General features: G+C 40.2%; 2 protein-coding genes across 6 annotated transcripts; one reads left to right on the top strand and one right to left on the bottom strand.

The window, feature by feature from the left end:
* The first annotated feature begins 245 nt into the window (after positions 1 to 245).
* Positions 246 to 4,059, top strand: LOC146519500 (protein NATD1-like). 3 transcript variants are annotated; one of them, XR_014873894.1, is made up of 4 exons: positions 246 to 399; positions 1,056 to 1,186; positions 1,262 to 3,424; positions 3,559 to 4,059. XR_014873894.1 is itself a non-coding variant. In XM_085158218.1 (3 exons), exons 1-3 carry the CDS (start codon positions 246 to 248, stop codon positions 1,376 to 1,378), a joined length of 390 nt encoding a protein of 129 aa, XP_085014344.1. In that variant the 3' UTR covers positions 1,379 to 4,059. The 3 variants fall into 3 exon arrangements, 2 of the variants coding, with proteins under 2 accessions (XP_085014344.1, XP_085014343.1); XM_085158218.1 differs by having other exon boundaries at positions 1,056 to 1,174; positions 1,262 to 4,059; XM_085158217.1 differs by having other exon boundaries at positions 1,262 to 4,059.
* On the bottom strand, positions 1,645 to 17,509 carry LOC146519499 (germ cell-specific gene 1-like protein). 3 transcript variants are annotated; one of them, XM_085158203.1, is made up of 6 exons: positions 16,899 to 17,509; positions 10,478 to 10,981; positions 8,879 to 8,926; positions 7,841 to 7,993; positions 5,609 to 5,720; positions 1,645 to 4,059 (listed from the first exon to the last, which is right to left on the bottom strand). In XM_085158203.1, the coding sequence occupies exons 2-6, from the start codon at positions 10,779 to 10,781 to the stop codon at positions 3,756 to 3,758; spliced, it is 921 nt and encodes a 306-aa protein (XP_085014329.1). In that variant the 5' UTR covers positions 10,782 to 10,981; positions 16,899 to 17,509; the 3' UTR covers positions 1,645 to 3,755. The 3 variants fall into 3 exon arrangements, with proteins under 3 accessions (XP_085014329.1, XP_085014327.1, XP_085014328.1); XM_085158201.1 differs by lacking the exon at positions 16,899 to 17,509 and adding an exon at positions 12,642 to 13,102 and having other exon boundaries at positions 10,478 to 11,106; XM_085158202.1 differs by lacking the exon at positions 16,899 to 17,509 and adding an exon at positions 12,642 to 13,102.
* Positions 17,510 to 17,574: the final 65 nt, after the last annotated feature.

Below are 17,574 nucleotides of genomic sequence, written 5' to 3'. Positions count from 1 at the left end.
TTACAGAAATGGAACCAATAATTATAAAAAAAAAAAAAATACTAGGATTACTACAAATAAACTGTTCTGATATGACAGTTTTCAGTTAAATGAATATCCTATGAATCCCATTATTTTGTTTTGAAGGTCAAAGGAATTTAATGATTAACTCCTGCCTCATGGCGCACTCTGGCGGACAAGTCAGAGAAGACCTGATCGTCGACGCGCTGTCGTGTTTTAGCTGTTTATTTAATTTAATTCAATAAATGGCTTTTAGAATACTTTCCAGAGTCTGCACACTGACTCACGGACTGAAATCCTCTCAGACCGCCTTCAGTACGTTAAGCTCCGCCGGCAGTTTAAAGGTTGAACATGACCGACGTAACCAGCGCTTCACGGTCACCGCAGTCAGCAGTACTGGTAAGCACACAGCCAGAGTTGCAGCTCCCCTTCCCGCCTAGAGCTTCTAAGAGAGCCCGAGGTGTCGTCGCGGCCTGATGGAGGACATTTGAGATGATTAATTATTTTGAATTCAATATTGTATTGTGTGATGTGTTTCTCTTTCAGTTGTTTATTTTGCTCTCTCTCTCACACGTAAATCGCGTTTTGTGTGTAGCAAGCAGAGCGAAATTCCATTAAAAATGTGTGTTTTCATGGTTTCTTTGGTTAAAGTCTGCTTCTTTTTAACCCATATCAATGTCATATATTTTAAAGGATTCAGTGCCACTTAGCTAAGAGATCGGCATACTTATTGTAATCTGTACTAATGAATTTTGGTGAAATCTTTGCTAAGTCAAGACCTAGCACAACAAGTTGCAGGGGAGAAGTTGGGATTTAAATGAAGGTATTTTTGAGGGGAATTTGGTATTTTCTGTTCCAACTGATTTAATTTTGCTGAAAGTTTCACAAGTTCCCCATTTGAAAGAAAAGAAGCTGTATTACTTTCTATGAAATGGCATGAGATAATTTAATCTAGGAAATACAAAAATCATGTGGTGATTTTTAATTGTTTTTTCTTCCTATAAGCATCTGCTTAATATTATTGTAATAAGGAGCCATTACTGTCCTCTTTCTAGCGGACCATGAATATGGGGTGCTGAAATACAGATTCACTGGGGAGAAGGAGGTGGACCTGATGTCGACCTTCGTACCCGAGACATACAGGGGCCACGGTGTTGCAGCTCTGCTGTCGAGGGTAAAACTTCAGGTGTCAGTCAACTCGTTTCAGGTCATACATGAATTTTTTCTGAATAGTTTTAATGTTTGTTTTGTTTCTTAACAGGCTGCGCTGGACTTTGTGGTTGAAGAGAACTTAAAGGCTCATGTCTCCTGCTTGTACATAAAGAAGTACATTGACGAACAACCAGAGCAGAGATATAAAGAGTTTGTCATCACTTGACTGCAGCTTCTATGGCACCTACATGCTGTATGTCTGTGAAGGTTCTCAGTCATCCAGGTCATCATAGTCTAAGGAGTCCAGACGCTTTTCTTTCCAAGCTCCTTAGACTACATACTGTAACTCTACCTCTAATTAACTACACTCGCACAGTGTGCAATGTACAAGTGAGAAATCTCACATCAATGTAATTCAATGTGAATTTAAACAGTTTTAAATGTAATGTGGACTATATTTGGATAAAATAACCAAAAATATAATTAAACCAATGGGTTGAAGGTGATATTTGTATTATAATAAGAACAGTTTAACAGATAAACTGTGATTCTTTTAAAAATATCAGACTGTGTGCATGCACGACTGAATTTTCTACCAATAAAATTCATTAAAATGTAATTAAAAACCTTTGTTATACTATACAAGCGTATCATTATATTATACATGCAGAATTATGTAGTTGATATGTAGAGTAAATAATACAACTGCTATGTTATTTTTATATTAAAAAGCTTACATAAAAGGACATCTGCTCATTTCCACATGTATATTTATTCCCGGTCCCCACTAGAGTAGCTTTGCATGAGTCACAGTTCAAAATAAGTTTTATTTATCTCATACTAGGCTTTGGTGTGACCCCTGACTTCATGCTCTGTTTGAAAGAAGCCTTCTGATGATTGGCTGCCCCACATAAACAGCAGATTGATTGACCATAAAGTGGATATCCCCACTGTACGAGATCATACAGAGGCAAGCGTGGGGAAAAAACAAAACAAACTAGTAGAGTCTGAGATTTTAATTCACAGGAATTACTTTTATATACACTGACCTCATAATTTGACACTGTGGCCAGAGACTTTATGTATTTCTGTCTGTATATTAAGAAGGCAGTGTAGGTCCTAATCTGCAGTTAACAGAAGTGGACTAAAGCTAATTAGTGCAGTTGATTTAATTTTTCCTGGCTGATCAATCCAGCTTTAGACTGAGAGATTGCTTGCAATTAGCATAAATAGTAACTAATCACAGAATCATACAGAGGCAAAAGTAGGAAAGACTTTGTAAACCTTAGTGTTTAAAGTACAGGTATTACTTGTACATACTTTGACCTCTTTGGTTGAAACTTTGGCCATGTGTAATACAAACCATATGGAACTAAGATGCAGTGTAATGTAGAAGCTTGTTTAGGTATTGATATTATTAGTAATATAACTGTTATAGTGAGCCTACGTTAATAAATGCAGCAGAATAAATCACAAAAAGAAAGATTGTGGGAAAAATGGGCTCCGGTGTTACCACGAGCCTCGAATCACAGATGAAATCAGCGTGTTTGGCGAGCACAGCTGGATTCTCGCCAGCTGATGAGATTAATTCCCCCACAGCAACAGCAGCATGACAAGAGATTGGCCACAATCGAGCGTTTAATTGGGTTTGCTTGCTAGTTTTTAGAAGAGCAACGAAGTCAGCGAAAAGCACAGCTGTATTTAATTTCATCTTCATTACATCCTCAGTGACAGAAACCGTGAGCTCGAGAGATAGTCTGTGTTTTTATTGTCTGCTTTCGTTCCAACAGATGTCAGTCTTACTCCTGTAAACATGTTTTCCTGCACTTCTGTGTCGGCCTGATGCTGTCAGCGTTTGAGTTACAGCACGTCTCACATCAAAAGTACCAGAGTGTAAAGACAGCAGCTGTTTCAGGGGAGTTGACAGAAAAGGCAAATTCCTGATGTAAAATCTTATCGAGAGATGTTCTTTAAAAAAAAAAAAAAAATCCTGAACAGTCAGTCGTGGAGAATATCTACAAACTTTGCAGCTGTCTTGGGTTTTTTCATTGTTGGAGTGGTTGTTTCACAGGTTCAGTGGTTGTTTTGTATGTCTTGGCAGACATTTGTGTCCCAGTTTGCTATTTGACATTAATTTGTCGTCTTTCTTTAAATCTTTTATAGTTGACCGACTGTCCAACATCAGATCTTACTGGACACTTCAAACAGAGTCTGGTCTGTGCAGGTAGACCTGCGATGATTCGGCGATACGTCCCTGATGGTACAGAATGAGGTAAATTTCTCTTCCTCTTGCTGAGCAGATCATTGAGCCTCGTTCTTCAGAGGACAGTTTGATCAAACATAAATGAAACAGGCTGGCTCAGCAGAAGCTGAAGCAGAAATGAAGGATCAGTCTGTCATCAGGAGCATTTACATCCAGTTTAGTGTGAAATGTAGCCCTTTTCCCTTTCCCGCTTCTCACATTATCTTTTTTTAAGAACCAGACACATCTGATGTGTGGAGAGGAACAAAATATACAAAAAAAAGTCCTGAAGTAAATATTTAAATCCAAGAACAAGAGTCGGTGTAGGTCCAGGAAATCAACCGCAGAAACGTTTCCATCTTTAACAGTACGCCTCTCCTTGTGGTTCTGGTACATTGTCCATTTCGACCTCGTACGCCGTTCCTGTGGACGGCTTGTGGCCGTTGACCGGCAGTTCTAGAGGTGCCTCGGCATCAACCGGCACAGTAGTCAGGTACATGTCCCACATCTGCTCGGGGACGTTCATCTCCATCATGTTCTGCTTTATCATCAGGCTCTTCTCGATGTTCCGCCGTTTGTATTTAAACTCGATGATTGTCTTTGTGTAGCGGTTCAGTGCCGTCACTGCAGACCCCATGCAGGTGCCGAAAGAGCCCCATGCTAATCTGTGGAGAGGGTTAAAAAGAGGGTTAGCCTACTGCTGAGCTGCAGCTGTAAGAACCCCAACGACAAACACACAGACGTACCAGCAGTATTGTTTGTGCTGTGTGCTATTTTAGTTTACAATCAAGAACTGGTAAAATGTAATCCCATTCCCAGGGCTTCTGTCGCCTTCCAACTCAGTAGTTGTAACTGTATCCAGTCCTACGGATATAACCAATCATGTCAGCTACCTTGACAGCCGAGAGACAGACCTTTGCATTGACAACTTTTCAGTAACAAGTCCTCAGCTAATGAACGTACCCTTGATAATCCTCTTCTTCTGACTCTAACACTGATTATAATCTTCAGCAGTTTTTAGTATGACCCAAAAGTAGTGATTGGGCCCGTGAACTCACCAGCAAAGCATTGACTGAGCCTTTATTGTGAATAACTGGAATACATGCATCCATACACTGCAGACATAATATCAACCCATCTGTCAACAAACATAAAAACACAAATGGCTAAACTAAAACTCCCTGATTTTTGGGCAGGTATGCAACACTGCACAGTGTAGCAACAGACACGCCAAATCCTTCTCTTTAAATGTACCTGGCACCCTTCATCTTCATTGTTCAGTGAGTACCATCTCTTCTGCACATAATCGCGTAGTTTTGGTGCAGTTAGTGAAAGCCAGTTGATCAATCTGACTGTTCCAGGTGCTGCTAATCAAATATACCAATTAAAATTATCAAAAAGTGTGATGTTTTGGAAGTTTTTCATTCATGTGAAATACGTAAGTAATGCCACAACCAGGTATGGGCGTCCCAGCAAATTCATCCCATGGTCAGACTGTGCAATGCTCAGAAAAGTGCAAAAATCCACAGAGCTAAAACTCAAAGTTCATGACAGCAAAATTAGAAACATTCTGAACGACTGTTGTGTGCAAAGCTTGTCAGCACAAAGCATGTTCAATCTGAACCAACCACAAGACCTCTGGAACAACGTCCTGTAGTTGACCATAATGCACAGCGCCACATTTAGAGAAAAACAAACACTCCATACCTGTAAGCACAGTGGTGCAGGGGTTATGATTTAAGCTTGTTTTGACAGGTAAAAATCTTGGCCCAAACTGCACCATACAACAGTTTATTTTTTCAAACACAGGAGCAAAACTACAATAGAATGGCTATAAAAAGAAGAATCGAGGTGCTGTACCTGTGCAGAAATGTGAATGGGAAAGCATGCCTCACCTCAGAAGTGTGACTCCTGGAAACATAAACTACTGTTACAACCTCAGAAAGAGTCTGCTAGAGTTTGGCTGTAGACAGTAGAACCACTGTCTACCAATGTCCGGTTCATTTTTGAACTCAGTTAAACCCACAATACTGCTGCCTAGCTGACTGATCGAACACCCGCATACAATATGGTGGCTGTGGATGAGTCTCAAGCTCGAGAGGCAAAAGATTATTTAGAAAATGGAAGGTAGTGAGTCTTAATTTGTGCCGTGATTATTTGATCTAGTGAGTAAAAATGTCAAAACAGCCAGAGATGAAGGTTAAAGTTGCTTACAAATAAGACCAGCTGTAGTCCCATGTTTTGGGTCTCCAATCTTCTGGCCCGGTGGCAACAGCCAGCTGGAATATGGTAGTAAACATCATGTGGGCCACCATCCCACAAAGGCCTGAGAACAAAAAAAGATAAAAAGACACCAAGTCAACAAGTTCATTCAAACCACAAAAAAAACCAAAACTAAATTTAATAGAGTTGGGTTTGTGAATCTGTGACAACCGAGAGAGGACCACAGTGATGGCTCTTTATCTTAAAATTTATATGAAGCAATTTATTTGTGTATAAGATTAATATTTGGTTCTTTTAGAGGCTCGTAGTGCTAAAGTATGAGTAAAAGATCCCCTGTTTTAACATGGGAGTAGACAGATCTCTACTTCTTTAAGATTCCAATCTTTCCAGTTTTTATGTTTTTCCTGCTAATATGTTTTTGTGTTATTTGTTTTCTACGCCTTTTGTCTTTTCAATGTTTTTTTATCCTAATGTTAATCTTGTTATGCTAACGTAGTGTTAGCATAACAAATTAAGTGTTTTTAATACTGATATAATGCATTTCTATTTTTAATAGAAATACATTGTTTTTCTAAAAATAATTTTTAGGAATTCAGAGGGGTGAGAAAATAGAATTTAGTTGAATACGAACTGCACGGCCCCTTAGTTCCAATTAATGAAACTCTTAATGCTTCAACATACCAAGAAAATTTCATCAACTTTGTGGGAACAGTTTGGGAATGGCCCCTTCCTGCTCCAGCATGACTGCACAGCAGTGCACAAAGCAAGCTCAAGAACAGTTTCCTCCCAAAAGCCATAACCATAAACACAGTTCCACCCCCCATTCCAAGGACTTCCCTCTATAAACCACCACCGTGCAATATTTAATTCTACGTGCAATAACTCAAACTGTATATACATAACACTTTATTTACATATTTATTTCCTTTCTTTTACTGGATTGTATATTTGTACATTTTATATATTTTTTCTCTAAATACTGTTCATATGTATATAATGCTGCAGAAACTGTGCATCTCATTGTACATCTGTATAGTGACAATAAAGGCATTCAATTCTACTCTACCCTCTAAGCTCCATAAAGACATGGATGAGTGAGTTTGGTGTGGAAGAACTTGACTGGCCTGCACAGAGTCCTGACCTAATTCATAGAACACCTTTGGGATGAATTAGAGTGGAGACTGTGAGGCAGGCCTTCTCATCCAGCATCAGTGTCTGACTGCACAAATGTGCTTCTGGAAGAATGGTCAAAATTCCCATTAAGTCACTCCTAAACCTTGTGGAAAGCCTACCAGAGTTGAAGCTGTTATGGCTGCAAAGTGTGGGCTAACATCATAAAGCTAATGGATTAATGGGATGTCACTGAAACTCATATGCGTGTGAAGGCAGACGAGAGAATACTTTTGGCAATGCATTGTATTTATGATTCGTGAGAAACGATCACATGCAGTAAAAGACATTATAAACTCCACATTTGTAAAACATAAAAAGAGTACATTAACTGACTGTAGTGACCGCTGAAGCCTGAAACATCCCTGTACAGCGCATACGTGATTTTCTGACTGACTCTGGGTGAGGTGGACTGGCCTGCCTGATCCAGGCTCTCCCTCAATCAGCAGCCTGCCCCTTCACAGCTGCTTTTCTTGGGATTAACTAATAACAACAGGGGGGGATGGGAGTCGGGGGATGGGGGGAGTTGAGGGGGCGGGAGGGTGCTCCTCTGGGCAGGTCTCGGCGCAGTCCAAAACCGCAGCCCCGGCTTCAATCGGATTAGTCCAGAAACCAGCAAATCCTCCAAGGCAGCGAGTGGACGCAGAGCAGTTAGCTGCTGCGAGCGCTCGCTCACTGTCAGCCTCATCTCATCCAGCCACCATGACCTGCTGCCCCGCTGCTTTTATTTACCGCCACACAAGCTTCACCTATAATTTATCTCCACGTTTCTTGTCGATGTTAAAGGCTCTATACTTTAAGTCTCTCCTTGTTTAGTATTTAAAGATTTAATCACAGGTTTAGGGTAAAGTTGATTTAAGCAGTCAGCAGCTACAACTCCTCTTATGAGCAACTGTTGGCTTTAATAAACACGTCCCACCAACATCCATTTACAGAACATTTATCAGTGAAAACCAAAAAAATTGTTTAAAGGTTTAATTAAAAGTAAAGAGGCATAAATGCTTAAGGGGAATGTTTTTATAAGCTGCACTGGAGCTCATTATGCAGCGTTACCTGACAGGGCAGTGCACATGGCAGCAAAGGCACTGAGCTTCAGTTTGTTCATGACACTAAAGCAGGGGCACTGCTCCAGAGTCATCAGAGCCCCGCCGGCGAAGAGCAGGGTGAGGTACAGGGTCTCCGCCACGATACACAGCCACAGCACTCCTGTGAATACAAAAAGCAAACAAAAACAGGGAGGAAGCATAATCCTGCGTGTCTAAAGGCAGACGAGCATTCATGTACAACAGGTCTGCTCATTTTATGTCTGGAGATCTGAATGAGCCTGTCTAGACTGCATGGATTTATAAAATCAGGACAGCAGCTGCTAATTCCAGATTCCTTACAAGCAAGACTTGCAAAGGTAAGATTTCTCAGTGTGAGTGTAGTCGAAGGCCCTTTCCCAACCATTTTACTGAAACTGTATTGAGTTTTATTGCATTATTAGAAATAATGTTGGGTAACGTATTTAGAAAGTCACTGATACTTAGATATCAAGCATGTAAAATACTGTAAATCATCTTGAGGCATTCACGGTACATGTAAGTGTAAGACTGTCTTGGTTTAGAGACAGAGACATAATGTTTGTCGTTGTGAGACTCGAGTGTTTTGCTTGCCCCACATCCACCCTGAACTCCTGAGCTGCATTAAATGAACCCAGTTAAAACTGGACTAACAACAGGTCAACAACAAGTCCATGTAATTTACATTGATTTAATTCATATTAGTTTATGGCAATGTTTTTAGTTTAAAATCTTCTTTGATACAAAGTCATGTTGCTTTTGTAAATTATCGTCCCGTTAAGCATCAAATAGAAACTAAAGACGGGCATAGATACCTAAGACCATGCAGCATCCTTGACTTCTTATTCACATGTTTTGAAGCCCCAAAATGGCAAAATTGGAGATTCCAGAGCTAATGGTTGACATCATGGGAATTATGTTCATCTTTTATATACAATCTATGTTATCCTCTTGAGGTCAAAGTACCCATAAGGTAACAGAAAACTCTAAGAAATCAAAAGACAGTTAAAAATATAAAAATCTCACCAACCTCTTTCATTTTCAGGTGCAATATCTGAGAATTCTCGACATTCAAACCCTGAAAAAAAAAAAGGGGGAAAAGTAAGTTTTCTTATGTAGAAGAATCCACTTTGACACTAATCACGAAAACACCCTTAAAAGCTGCGATCCCCAGCATCAGTTGTCATTCCTGGGTCATTCTAGCTCAAATCAATGTGGCCGTTCTGCTCGACCATCTCCCGTTTGCTGTAAATTTCATTATGCACAGTTTGGACAAATACAAGAAAAAAAGTATTGCATAGATGGATTGCAGTCATTTTATATGGCCAAACTTTGGACCATAAACCTTTTATGCAAATTGAGCAGAAAATGTTCTGCAAACTTTGCTGATTTAATATGTGATTAATTTTAAAATGTGTATCTGTAAGAAAATCTCACATTCATGGTTATTTGTTCAATCAGCTGTGCAAATTGTTGTGATTGTCAATAAAATGAATTAAGTGCACTCAGTAGTATCAAAAAGAAGAAGTAGTCATGACTTTTTGAATATTATACATTTTTAAAAGTATATTTTGATAAAATGTGAGTCCACAAACACCGACATCTTTGCACCGCAAATATAAAACTGATTGTAGCATCTGATGATATTTTTTGGGTGATACGGCACCTTGGTGTTGGAGCTCCCAAGGAACCCACTCTTGTGCTCTGATCATATTGGTGAAAATCAGTAGACAATTTGGCTCTTAGTTTCATGCAAATCCTTATAAAAATGTATTTTTCTGAGATTTATTACCAGAGCTTATGAAACCAACTGGGGCGGCTTGCATGCAACAGCAATGGCTGTAATCTGGAAGCTTTACTGTTTGGTTTATTTTGCTCTGTAACAATGACACTTTCATACACCGTACATATGTCCTGTAACGTGAAATTTATTTCTATTTGAAAACATTTGTGCTTTTTCTTCCTCCATACCAGGCAGATTGCTGCTTATCTGTCAGTACGATTCCTGTGGAAAGCATGTACACGTTTGTAATTAGGTTTTATGTTTCGTTTGATGAGATTTAGCTTTGACCTCAAGTAGAAAGCTGTAGTTATGATGCAACATGAAGGACCTTTTTGCAGTACCTGCATGCAGCATGTCACAGCTTTAATCCTAATCTGTACTTTGTCTTTTTCATTTTCCTCGTGCACTACCTTACCCCCTCCACAGGTGTAGCTTTTTCATTCGTTATTATTGGTCATAATGACCCAAAATATTACTTAAGAACAATACTGCACTGTTTGAAATGCTATTTCCCTATACACAGGCATAAAACAACAGGAAATCTAGCTAAAATGTGCTGAATTTAGACCTAAAGAGAATTTAACCGAGCTTACTCGAGTGCCAAAGCACACTTGCAGCTGTTTATCTCACCTTATCTGTGCATTATACATAACTGACCTTAAATGACTCAAGAGATTGCCTCCAGATGGTGCGATTCCAGTAACTGGGTTGACATTTATAAGCTGTAGATTAACTTGAGAGACTGTCTTGTGCGTTTACAGGAGCTGCTTCCTCCATTAGCTCTTCCTGTTTTTGAACGTTTGCAGCCCCAAAGCTAAAGGGCTGAAGAGCTTAGGGTCATCTTACCGTTCATGTCGGCCGCCTCCTCGCAGGAGAAGAATATCCCCGTGTGGAACTTCCTCATCAGAAACTTCTCCTCCCCCGTCTCAAAGATGTACTGCACTTGGCGGCTGTCGTTGAGGTTGGTGCTGTTGAAGCGGATGCAGTACCACTCCTTCTTGTTCACCGGTGGGCCTGTGCAGAAGGGTTTGGCCACCTTCCTGGTCCCCTCGCACCAGTAGCTGGTGGTCACCGCGGATAAGGCAAAAGCAAACGCCACAAAGTTGAGGGTGAGCGCCAGAGAAGCCCGCCGCCCGCGCTCTAGCCTCATGGTCGAGGCAAGGCCAGAGGAGATGAAATGAAAAGGCAACTAATCCTGGCTTTTGATATGTAGCCACCGTGTTTCGCCTCCCAGCGGATATATCAAATCTTCATAATCTTGTTGCATTTGGGGCTCCTTGGGTGAGAAGTGTGTACATCCCTCTGCCGGCTCTTCTGATGTGCTGCCACCTTGATGAAAGGGTCCATCCTCTGCACTCCCACGGAGACAATAGAAACCCATGGCACTGTTTGTTTTCCTTCATTTGAACTCCTAAACTGTTCCCTCTGTGCTGCCACTCCAAACTCATCGCTCCTCCCCTTCTACAAAGCTCTGCCTGCAACATTATCCATTACAAATGGCAAATTATAGTCCAGACTTCCTTTGAACATATTAGTAAAAAGCAAAGATTACAACAAGCTTAGATTGTAATCCAGAAGCAGGCTCTTCCCTGAGATTCCTGCATTTGCAAAGTAATTGCAGCCGCAGGCATAAGATCAAGTCCCTTTTTACAGTTGGTGACCTGTGACATAATGTGGACAGTCTCATATGAAAATCCATTCACTGCGTGTGTGTGTGCAAGCAGGGCAAATCTCTTCTAATAGCCTGCTGATGTAGCACACAAATGAAGACAAACTACTTAGGAGTACAGTATCTGAAGGAGACAGATGGTTGGAGGGAACATCTGCTGCCTTCACTCTGATGCTTTTGTCTATAATTTGCTGTCTTTAAACTTGTCGTAATTTTCTGCAGCTCAAGAGTTTCGCTAACAAATGTGTCGTCTTTGCTTTGACCTATAGACAAATGACTTTAAAAGCTGACATGCGTAAGTTCCTCAAGTCTCATCTATTATTAGAGACTTTCTACGGAGAATGTCGAGTAAATCAAACAGACTTGCTCTACTTAAACGTGCCTTCGGAAACATTTATCATCCATCACAGTCTTTTCATTTTCAATGTCCCAACAAATTTTGATGTAAACAAAGACTTTTGCCTCAAACAGCAAGTAGGCAGTGCATGAAAAACAGACACTTGGCCCTGTGAAGCTCTCCAAACTTAGCTGATTCCCAGCTGTTAATGGTGTTTTACAGATTGTGAAGCTTCATTCACAGGTGGTGAACGCCAACGTGATTACCATCACAAACTCTAACAAAAACACTGATGTCGTCTATTGTTTTGCTACCATCAAAATTATTGTTTAAGGGTACAAATAATAACAAGTACAAACTACAAAAATTATGCTTCCTGTATTTGCACTTCAGGCTGATGTTAAAATACAAAAATGGCATTTAAGCATGATAATTAGTATGCTAACTGTGTCATACAATAAACCACATAGCAGCTTCTATGGACAGTTTCTCTCTTTGTAACAATTGTAGTAGTTGAACTGCTTCATAATTCTGACTGACTTGGATACTGCAAAGCCAATCCACCATAACACTTATTCTGGAAGAAATCAGCGTCTAACTTTGTAAGCATTTTGGCAGAAATATTTGGTTTTAATTTAGGGATTTGAGATTACATTATTTTTCTAGTTATGACTTCAGAGTACTCTGAGACATTAGCAGTGTCTATTTCAAGTAAAACTACCAAAACAACAACAACAACAACAGCAAAAAGATGCCATTTTAAAAGACCTGTTTCTTTATTGTTTTGGTAGCTTTAGCTGTTAGCCTCGATGAAATTAACTGTAATAACCTTGGTGGTCCCTGCATTAGGACAAATCACAAGTGGACCAGAGAGGGTTCTCCATGGGCAAGCCCACTATGGGTTGTCCATAGAAAATCATCTCTTGGTGCCCACAAGAGACAAAACTAATGCAGTGGCTAGCTCAAGGGGTCCAAAAGGCAGCCCACAGTTCACCTAGACTTACCCACTCTAAGCCCTCATGGGTGTGTTTGCAGAGTTAGCACAGTTAAATTGTTAACCAAGCTTGCTAGCTTAGCCGATAACTTCAGTTATGTGTGTATAGGAAAACTATTATTAGCTAACATTAGAAGAAAGCTAGTTTTATGTAATGATGCCCATCTGGGCAAAAGTGGAAAGCAGCCAAAAAAGCACTCAACTTTATTGTTTTGGTTTTCAAAACTTCCCCAACGAGCCCTGATCAGCAGCAGGTGTGTGGCAGGAGCTTTGGGTGTGGCCAGTCCCCTAGCAGGGCTACACCCACCAGGCCTGCAGGTGCTTGACATCCATCCTACAGCCAAACACGTTAACGGCTGTATCCTAATTCAGGGTCTGCAGCCTTAAAGTAAGCAGCCTCAACGATCCTCAAGGGCCGCGTACTCAAAGACCGCTAAGGCCGGTAGTGCGAGGCTTGTGAAATGGGACGGTCTAGCCTCCGTTGAGCTGCCTTGGTTGCCTAGCAACCATGATACTAACAGCTGGAAACGTGTCATACAGCTTTGTTTGACAGAAATGAAGGAGAAAATCTTTTGTTCATTTGTTTGTTTGTTTCTACATGAGCTTTGATCATTCTCTGTAAGATTATTGAACGGCGTATATTTTAAAGGCTTTAAAACCAAGTTAGTACAAACGTCACTAATGTCACATAACTTTGCCGACATGTGGCCAACAGTAACGTTTTAATGTTCTTCGTTATTAAACATTTCCACATAAATAAGTGACATAATATTCAGTACTTACTTAAAGTTTACTCTTCAGGCGCCCCTCATCCGCTGTTTTTTTTTCGGCAAAATTATCCACACCCACGGCTGCGCTATGCATTCTGGGATATGTTGGGCCACGAAGTCTACACCGCCACGTCCTTGAAATTCAGGGAAATGAAGGACGCATTTGAGGGCCGCATTTCGAGCAGCCTTCGAATTGGGACAGCCTTCGTCGCGTCGCTGTGACGTAATCGGCCTTAAAATGCGGCCTTTAAGGCTGCAGACCTGAATTCGGATACAGCCATATATACACACACCCACACATACCTGCCTATACAGAAATGTGGACACAGAACAGCAGCACAGTATCACCTATACATATAACAATATAATTCATAACTGCTCGGGTCCCTGACATATATAACTAACAGCGTGGGGCAGTTAGCCAGTTAGCTGTAACCTAACAATGCAGCATGTATTTGACATTTTGCCCAAGTCGTTATAAGTACTGAAACTCAGGTATACCGTATATGCACTAGTCTCTCAGTTTTTGTTTACACTGCACTGTGTACAGTAGTGTGAGCACTGGCAGCTGTGCAGATCATTTAACTGCCCTGGATTTGTAAACTCCTTTAAAGTATCCGAGATGTCGAATTTTCCCTCTCATCATCCTCATCATGTTTTTGGAGTCAAATCGAGTCAAATCCAGAACGCACTCAAACGATTCATATAAACTAAAACACAAAAGCTTAAAAAGAAACTGTACTCCGGGATTAGTGTGATGAAAATCCACAGTAATGACCACGATAAACTCATGTAGGGACAATTTGACTTAACCGTGTTACACAATGTCCACTACAGTCATAAGATTTAAAAGACAAGGCCATATTAAAATGGGTTTCATCTGGAGTAAACAATAGCAAATAATATAAGGGGGATTTTTGACTGTCTGTATGTTTGCCTCATTGCTGGCATTTATATGGTAAGTAGGCATAGACTTTTAGTGATTCCTCTGAATGCACATAGATTATACTGAACATTAGCTTCCATGTAATAAATTACAACCACAGGATACTTAAGTCCAGCGTTACACTTGATGAAGTGGTAAGCCGGTCGGTACAATGAACAGTTCCCAGGCTCATTGCTTTTTACATCATAATACCTGCCAGTTTACGAATGACAGATGTGAGGTTTGAGCGAATGCCTTTTCCCCTGACGTACAGATGCTCAACATTTTGTGCAATTGTGAACTAAACCTAAACGATTATGTAAAAGTATGTGATGGTATTTTAAATGTGAAATGAATGACCTGGACTTTACCTAATCTGATTTTGCAAAGGTAGATGCAGATTTACACAGAGACTCTCCCAGATTATGTTTATGCATAAAGGAAAATTTAGGATTGCTTTGTCCAACTTTAACTTCATTTAAAAGACAGAAAAATCCAAATAAATGTGCACCGGCTTTCACTTCATTCACCAAAGCTGGTACACCTTGCACAGGATGAAACAGGATTATAATCAGCTGTTATGTGTGTCAGCAGTGACCTCTTGGTCCCTGACGCGTGAGAGCTGCCGATAGATTATTGTAGATTAATTCTGATGCTGATCACAGTATAGCACAAATACTCTCTCTATGTACATATCAACAGTTGTGGTTGGAAGTTTACATACACTCATCGTGGGCATGATTGTTGTCATTTTGGGCTTTTAATGATTTCTTTGAATTGTTCTTTTTCAGGGTGTAATCATCGTACAATAAATCTTTAATCACTTTTAAAAAAACATGAATCGGATACACCAGTTTTCATTTATTTTTGATTTTCTCGAATCCACACAGATTAAAAACGATACGTTCAGGATCAAGTATGTACATAGACCCACTTGAATCTTTTAATAAGTGGTACTGAAGGTTTAACAATGTCTTTAATCTTGATAAAACCCTCAATTGGATTGACCAGTGCTGAGGACAATGGGAAACTCAGGGATCTAAGAAGGAAACATGGCGATATACACAAGTTGGAAGGTCTCTGTAGATCTGAAAATGACCAGATAACTGTATTGAAGTACAAATTATTCAATGTGTGTGCCAATATGTATTGTTTCTTAAAGGTTTCTTTAATGGTTAATACACCAGTAAGCATAAGCTTTCAATATGATGTCTTTAATGCTAAAACATAATTGTTGTTATCTAAGATTTTTCAAATTTACTGTTTTACAAATACTGTTATATTAATACTACTTTAAATATTAGTACCTTATAACATACAGTTGATTAACTGTTTTCCTAAAATTCAAAATGCAATAATTTGCTTTTTAAGTCTTCTGATTTCTCTTAAAATCAGAGACATTTTTTTATTTAGCTCCTGGTCAGTTTCATTAATTTTATTCTTTTTGATTATTTTTTAAAAATGGGTCTTTTCTTCCTCATTGGGCTGCAAAGTTATGTTTGCACTTAATTCGGAAAAGGCGTATCATCGGGCGTAAGTATGTTTGCTGTTTGTCCCCAGATAAGATTATCTGTGTCTCCACTATAATAGTCTTGGACTAGATTACAGCACAATCTGCTGCAGTGGTGGGAAACCTGCAGTGACTGAAGGTAATTACAAATGGACAGTTTCTGGTGTTTAAGCCTCTGCAGCTCTCTTTAGGGACACCAAGCTCAAACACTTGGCGACAAATGGCCCAAACCACCCAGTAACATGTGATTAATTAACCTCTTAATTATCATCTCTTCAACCTAAGACACTGCTGTTCTTGATGCGCGCTCAATCATGCAGGTAAGTAAATCCCAAAAAGTTGATTCTGTTCATCTGGATGTAGCGTTTTCAGTGGGCGAAACGTCTCGTCACTCATCCAAGTGACTTCTTCAGTGTCAGCTGACTGCAGGTTCATCCAAACTTAAACAGTACCGTTTCACAGTGACTGAACTTAGCACACTGAATAACCAATGGGCTGTGAGATCAGTTCCTTGATCATAAATATCATGACCACTGATCAACAACCACTGATCAAAGACCATGAGTACCATTCACAGAGAGCTGGGGAATGGCTGCAATCACAGCATTGTAAGATGGTTAAAGATACCCTTAGGCCCCCTCCTCGATTCAGAGATGGTCTTTTTCTTCTCAGGTAAATGGTCATCCTCATCATTGAAAGAGTGTCCACTGGCTTGTAGGTGTAAATAGACTGCAGAGTCCTGGTTTTTGGTTTCCTCAACGTCTGCCACTTTTCATATCCTCCCCGTTGGATTAGACGTTTGGTCCCCGAGTTAATGATCCATTCATGATCCATGAATTATGGTCCTGAGATGTATCATCAATGAACTGACCTCATAGCCCGTTATTCGCTGGGTTAATTTCAGTCATTGTGCAAAGGTACTGTTTATAAGGTTGGCAGTCAGCTGAGACTGAACAAATCACTTGGATGAATAACTAAACATTTCTCCTACTGAAAAAGTTCCAGATGAACAGAATCAACTTTTTGGGCTAACATTGCAGAAACAGTGATTAGCACGGTTACCAGCAAGAAGATCCTGTAGTCCAGGGTTCTCTGTGTGGCGTTTGCATGTTCTACCCATGTTTGCATGGCTTCTCTCCAGGTACTCCGGTTCCCTCCCATGGTCCAAAGACATGCAGTTAGTGTTGCCCATAAGTGTGAATGGTTGTCCGTCTCTTTGTTAGCCCTGCGACAGACTGGCAACCTGTCCAGGGTGCAGACAGCTGGGATAGGCTCCAGCCTCCCCTTGACCCTCAGTTGGATAAGCAGAAGAAAATGGATGGATGTATTAACATAAAGATGATTTTGGAAATTACCAAAACTGTTACTTTAGGACACCTATAGAATAAACCTTACATTGGGTGGTGGTCTAATACATTTGTTTAACACTGTCTGGTTTAGTGTAAGCAAATTCCTCCCTAGTGGCAATGATAAAAGATGGCACCAGTCTAAACTCGTCTTTCTTTGGCCCCAAAGTCAGTATTATTATACTTCAACCCTGTGACTAAACATTAGAGTGTATTTACACAAATTCTGCTTTAAAAGGCAAATATCCTCCCAGATGTTGAGCTTCTAAGTAACGGCCACCTGCTGCCTTTAATCCGCTGCGCTTGCCTCCTGTGTTTAACTGTCTTCAATATAAAGGTGTCATAGCAGTGTGACGCAGTTATCCCCCTTAATCTTCAAGACAGCTGTCTGG

Source organism: Neolamprologus multifasciatus, chromosome 4 (assembly GCF_963576455.1).
Source record: "Neolamprologus multifasciatus chromosome 4, fNeoMul1.2, whole genome shotgun sequence".
In the NCBI taxonomy this organism is placed as follows: domain Eukaryota; kingdom Metazoa; phylum Chordata; class Actinopteri; order Cichliformes; family Cichlidae; genus Neolamprologus; species Neolamprologus multifasciatus.
The sequence above is the reverse complement of the archived record's forward strand: the minus strand, read 5'-3'. Positions and strand labels throughout refer to the sequence as shown.